Here is a 6,365-nt window from a genome sequence, read left to right as displayed (position 1 = left end):
AATAAATAAATAAATAAATAAATAAATAAATAAATAAATAAATAAATAAATAAATGAGGTGCCCTGCAGAACACAGCTTTGATCTTGGATGCTTGAGAAATTTGGTAAGTTTTTCACAGTGCTTAATAAATCGGTATCATGGGCAAGAACCCTGGAGGTTTGAAGTATGATATACACACAAGCACTTCATATTTTGGTGGCATAAACCTGGAGTTCATATTTGGATAACAGCCCTGTCAGAGGCAAAACTGCGCATTCTAAATCCTTACCTAGGCAAAATGTGTAGTGACTTCAGAGGATACTTTTTCCCAGAGAAGGGTTGTGTAAAGAAGGTCAGGGCTGGTTGTTCCCTGCAGCAATGCTGTTTCTCTTGCTGAGGAGACTCCCAGCACCCGAGGGCATGCATTTCTGCTGGTGGATACCAGTCCTCAGATGGACTAACAGTCAGTCTCACCTTGACCTTCAGCAGGCTGTTTCCATCTTTCCATCACACCAGCTTAAGAGATAGAAACAAACAAAAAACAACAGAGACTAAAAGGTAGGGCAGAGGCTACAGGCTGATTTTCTGGTTATTTGAATCATGTAAACTTACATGAAGTATCCCTGGAACAGCAAAACTTATGCCAGCACAGCCTGCTCATCCCTTAGCAGACCCTGAGCTCTGCAGCATGGGACTTTGGGTAGGGTCTTCTGACATATCACCTACAGCTTTTCTTCTTGATGGTGGGACTGGGCAGCAGAAGGTCCTTGGCCCAAAGCAAATGAAAGCCCCTTGTTGTACCACCACTGCAACAGGCCTCAGGATGAGCCTGTCCCTCAGGAGAGGCAGCAGCCAGCTGGAAGCGTGTTTGCCAACAGCACCATTGATCATCAGCTGCTGGCAGCCTAAAGCAATTCTTTTGGACAGCTAAAATTGCATTTGGTTTTGTAACAAAGACTCCTCTGCAGTCCCCATCATTCTGCCCTCCAAAACTTCTCCTTTGCCCTGTGGTGGAGAATGAAGTGACTCTGAAGAATAACCTGATTTGTCACCTCCTCCTGCTAGTCGGGAGAGAAGGGAAGAGCTGGAGGAGAAGGGAGGGGGAAGGCAAGGAGGCTGTGTGCCTCAAAAGCCAGGGCTCTTCCTGCTACCCACCCTGGAGGTGTCGCCTCCGCATCAGGCAGGAATAACACAGGGAGAATCTGGCTCTCCGGATTTAACAAGCTCACTTTCCTTTAATTGGGGCCCTCAGGCACTGCTGTAATGCACCTAATGGCACTAATTATTAATGAACCAGCCCTGATGAATAGGAAATCTCAACTCGCCTCTGTCTGCTTGGGTTGTCAGGCCTTCACAGAGCAGGATTTTACTGGGCAGGAGAGGAGCTGTGCACATTTAACCAGCGCCCTGGAAAGGAAGGGGGCTGGGGGCATCATGGGTGCATTTGTCCCTGTTTGTGCAAAGCAGACAGGGACCAACATCACCTTGCTGCTGCTTCTGAGGTGTAGGTGTAGCCTCCAGAAAGTCCTGTGAGAAATGGGCATCACACCTTACTTTTGTGCCTGCTTTCCACCAGGACGAAGCTGTTTGCCCTTGCTGCCATCCAGACAGCTTTTTCTCAATTTTGTGGGTCCTGCCTCCAGATTTTGTTCCTGGCACAAGCCTCCCTCTTCTTACAGCCTTTGAATGGGCACAGATTGAAGAGGGACATTTTTTTTTTTCTTTTTAATTTTTTTTTCCTCCGAAGCCCCCCAAAAACCCGACCACTGCCACCTCAGCCCAGTGCTGGCATGTCCCCAGCCCCTGGGAGGCTGAGGCGCAGCCCTCCCGGGAGCGAGGCCGGCTTGGTGCAAGGTGGAGGCTGGCAGCCAGCAGCCGGCTGCCGAGCAGGTCTCCGTCCAGCCTTCGCGAGGAGGCAGCTCGGCGGCCCCCGGGGACCGCGGGGCTGCGGTTGCTCAGTCGTAGATGGGGACATGAATTACGGCAGGCAGAGCTGCAGTGGCCTCAGCCCTCCCAGTTTATCCAGCCGGAGTCTGAAACAGCTGCAGTTTTGTTTTTTTGGAGGGGGGTCGGGCTTTTCTATTTTATTTTATTTATTTTTTACTATGGTTCCTCTCACCGTTTCAGTGTTGCATTTTTCCCCTCCCCGGCTCCCCAGCTCCTCCCGGCTCCTCCCAAACTCATGTTTGCCCAGGAGTTAAGAGGTGCTCAGAGGCTTGAGCTTCTGCACCTTTTGCTAGAACAGCCACCTCCTCGCCAGCCCTACAGGTGCAAGGAGGTAGGGCGGGGGCGCCCCAAAAGCTCCCGACCCCCCAGCGAGCCCATACTCCGCCGCCCACCCCTCCGACCCTCTCGGCTCCTTTCCCCCCGTTTGCAGCCTTTTTCTCACTCGCCTCAACGGACGGCTAATTGGGGGATTTGCTAATTACGGAGAGATCACTCATTAGTAATTCAACCTCACGAGCAGCTAACTTGAGCCCTCTAAAATCGCCCCCGCAGTCCCAGAGGCTGGAGGTTTCTTCCGAGGGGGCGAGGGAAACACCCAGGGAAACTCCGGGGAATGCCGGCCCCGGGGGGGGGGGAGGGGCAGGCACCGGGCACTGGGTCCCGGTGGGCTGCGGGATCCCTGGCCGCCCCCCGGGGGTCTCCCGCTGCCTTTGCCCCCCCGGCTGGCATTTCATGCTGCGGGAAGTCGCAGCCGCGGTGCCTGACCTCATGAATACAGAGACGCGCGCAGAAAAATCAATTTAGGTCTGGAGCCTCTGTGGGGAGGGAAAATAACCCAAACCATTTAAACAAAGCTCCACTCTCCAGGGTTTTCCTTTCCCTTTGCTGGCGGTGGGGATGAACCCTAGAGGGAGGGCAAGGGAAAACGAAACGCGAGCAGACCTGTGCCTTCCAAATGGAGTCGAGAGGCTCCACAAAGCCCCCCCCGACGCACACATAATGTACTTTAGCATTAAAAAATCAACATTGCTTCCAGTGGTAAAGGCGCCCGGCTCCGGTTCCTGAGCGCATTCGTTGCTGGGATTCAATCCGTTTGGGAAATGCAGATTGCCTTGCGCCCCACTGTTTGATTTATGAGCTGTTCGGTTTGCCATTGCTTACCCATCACATTGCGCACCCCGGGAAGGACGGGGAGCAGGGAGAGGGGGCGAGGCAGGGGGAACCCCTGGTGCCATGCACCTTGCCAGAGGCAGGCTGTGCCGCAAAGGGAGAGTCCCCACCCCTTTAAAAAATCGTCTGGCGGCTCCTGGCCCCCCATCAATCCCCTAGCCCCGTTCGCCAGCTGGGCTCTCGCTTCGTAGGTAAGAAGGAGGTGTTTACTCTTTGCTGTGAATTTCTCTATAGAGGCACCAGGCTCCTATAAATAGAGCAAGCTTCTGCCGCGAAATCAATACCCCGGCCCCCCCCTTCCCCTTGCTCCTTCGGCTCGGCAGCCTTATTAATTATGAAAGGGCTCCAGCTCCGCAGCCTCCGTCCTTAATGGTGGTTGCTGCCTCCCTCCGCCGGCCTCGCACACGGCCGCCCCTCGCTTTGGGCTTCGGGGGAGGCGGAGGAGGCTGGGAGGATTTACAGAGTGTATTTAAGAAATTGGGGGAAAAGAAAAAATAAAAAAATAGGCCCAGAGTAAGCGATTCAGCGATTCGGCTGTCCTGTCCTTGTGTGAACTGAAATCGCCGTGTTCGTCAAGGGATCGGGTCTGGATTTAGCCTTCCTTCCCTTAAAAGCCCTGTCCTTCTCAAGGTACTCCAGGCAGAATTTATAGAAAGGACGACACCCTCATTTCAAACAATAATTTTTATTTTATACTTCTGTCTATACTTTGTAGCAAATCTTTTTTTTTGTTATTTTTTTTTTGCTGAATTGACTTTATAATAAACTTCTTTTTTTAAATTACATTTATCTTCTCTTTTAAAATCAAAGCTCTTTTTTTTTTTTTTCAAAATCATTTGCTGTTGTTATTTTTTTTTTTCTTTAGGTTTACATTTAAGCCCCCCTTTTTGTGATCTCTACTCTTGGATAATCAGGTATTTTACTGGTATGTGTAACATCTAAAACAAAGAGGAGGAGAAAATTAAAGGCAGTGAATTCGGAAAGATGCCTTCGAACAGCAAGTAAAGGTAACTCTCGGAGATCTGTTAGTAGCATTCCTTCACTCCGCCGGGCACCGAGACACATCTCTGTCTTTCCTTCGTCCCTTTCTTCCTTCCTCTTTTAACCGTTCGTTTCCCACTCTCTCTCGCTCTCTAGCTCTCTTTTCCCCTTGAGAAAATGCGCTCTTTTATTTTATTTATTGATATTATTATAATTATTATTTTGCAGTGGGATGACCAAAAAACAAGCGACTGTGGAGGAAAGATGAGAGATTGTGAATTATTCACCATATGCTTCACACGTGGACATCTACCTTAGATTCATCGCCAGTGCCTTTTTTATTTTTTTCTCTGCTTTTTGCTCTCACCTCGCATAATGCCACATTTTTAGAGGAGCCCGTGGCCTGCCAGGGTTTATCCTGGCCGAGTATAATGTTAGCGTTAGGTGGCCCAGAGCCGTTCCTGAGATTTCTTTTGCACAACGAGGGCTCGGGTTTTTATTTTTATTTGTTTCTCTTTTTGATTTGAAGCGATAGTAAAGCTGAGGTCCGATTCGGGCTGCACGCCGCTGCCTGTTTGGTAACATTTGGCAAATAAAACACACCAAAAGAAAAAAGAAATAAAAGAAAAAGAAAGGGAGAAAACGCTTCCACAGTCCTACACGGGTGTTTCACCACCATCAGCCACCACCACCATCATCAACCACAGAAAAGCACAACGTCCCCAAAGCAAGGGATGGACACTTCCTCGAGAGATCCGGCACATGGAGAGGGTGTGGGAGTAGGTGTGCTCGCCCCCCTAAAAAGGCAGCCAGGTCACTAGGGCGGCCCACAGAGCCGCCAGGAGCACGGGCAAAGCCGGCGGGAGGAGGGACGATGCGGCGCCGCTGCCGCCTCCGCACAGTTCAAATAAGCTGCCTTGGAAATCGAGGTTTTTGGATTCCCGTCTCAATTTCTCCCAGAGGTCTGTCGCTCCTTCCTGGCAATCGGTGAGCGCTGTGAGGGTGCAGGCGTGGAAATCATCCCAGTACCTGCAGGAGGGGAGAGCAGCCGGCATCACTACAGGGCACGCACCCGCCCCGGGGGGGTTAAGGGACCCCGGCCGCCCCCTCGACCCCCCAGGAATCTGAGCATCCCCTCGGAGCGAGCTCCTCCCCCCCTTAACCCCCGCTCCCCCGCCTTCCCCGGGCCGCCCCACGCACCCGCTTTGCTTTTGGGGTCGGGGTTCCCGCGGCCAGGGACGCGATGCTGAGAAAATGGCTCGGGAGGTGGGGGGGGGGAGGGGGTTTGCTGCCGCAGCGTGACTTCACCTGAGATGTGTCTGGGGGAGGGACGTGCGCCCCCCGGCTGGCAAGAGCTAGCCTAGGAGCCCACGGACACGTCGCGGGTGGGAGGAGGAGGAAGGAGAGGAGGAGGAGGAGGAGGAAGGAGCACCCTCCACTCCCGGGCGGCTCACGGAGCGGTGGGAGGGACTCCCCATCCTTTGCCAAAGCTCCGTGGACCGCGGGGGTTTCTCCTTCCCCAGGATAATTTCCAGCTCTTCCCTCACTCTTTTCCTCCTCCTTTTAAGCCCCTTCTTCCCCCAGGCCGGGCAGAGGTTTGCCCACGGGGCAGGCCCCGTCTCACTGCCCCATTTTCCTCCCCACGTCGGGTCTATGGACCCCCTACTCCCCCCATCTATTTCCCCCTTTTCTCAAGTCAGGAGCCTACAAATTTGGATATATATATATTTTAAAGTAGTCCTGCGGCCTCTTATTTATGAGCACTCTAAGCTGGTTGTAGACTCCCAATGTTTGCTACATTTGTAATAAATAATGAGATACTGAGAAGCCAGAGTCTGAGAGTGTGCCTCTCCTGCAGTATTTCTGCTGTAATTGCATCTCCCAAAGGAAAATTAAATCTTTCCCCATCTTCCTTCAATACACATCCCCGCGAAGGCGATCGGGTGGTCGGGGAAAGGGAAAAGAGGTGCTTGGCACAGATCGGGACCACCTCTGGTCCAGCACCCCCGGGCCAAAGGACAATGAATCAGGACGTCGCAGCCCCTGGGTATTTAATCCTCATGCGGGATGCAAAGTGAACCGCAGTTCAGCATTTCCAGCAAGGTGCCAGCCTTAGTAGGTGCAGGAAAAGTCTTGCTTGGGTTAGAAATCTCTACATAGGAAGAAAGGAAAGGAGGGTTACAGGGGTCTTCTCTTCTCTTCTCTTCTCTTCTCTTCTCTTCTCTTCTCTTCTCTTCTCTTCTCTTCTCTTCTCTTCTCTTCTCTTCTCTTCTCTTCTCTTCTCTTC

General features: G+C 51.9%; 1 protein-coding gene across 2 annotated transcripts in view; it reads right to left on the bottom strand.

The window, feature by feature from the left end:
• Positions 1-3,893: 3,893 nt before the first annotated feature.
• NRN1 (neuritin 1) overlaps positions 3,894-6,365 on the bottom strand; it is an 8,228-nt gene continuing 5,756 nt past the window's right edge. For both annotated transcript variants that reach the window (XM_035318212.1, XM_035318211.1), the window contains exon 3: positions 3,894-5,107. In XM_035318212.1, coding sequence (XP_035174103.1) covers positions 4,876-5,107 — 232 coding nt within the window. In that variant the 3' untranslated portion in view covers positions 3,894-4,875. The remainder of the gene's footprint in view (positions 5,108-6,365) is intronic.

This window comes from Oxyura jamaicensis, chromosome 2, assembly GCF_011077185.1.
Source record: "Oxyura jamaicensis isolate SHBP4307 breed ruddy duck chromosome 2, BPBGC_Ojam_1.0, whole genome shotgun sequence".
Taxonomy (NCBI): domain Eukaryota; kingdom Metazoa; phylum Chordata; class Aves; order Anseriformes; family Anatidae; genus Oxyura; species Oxyura jamaicensis.
This window is presented reverse-complemented; position numbering and strand designations above follow the sequence as displayed.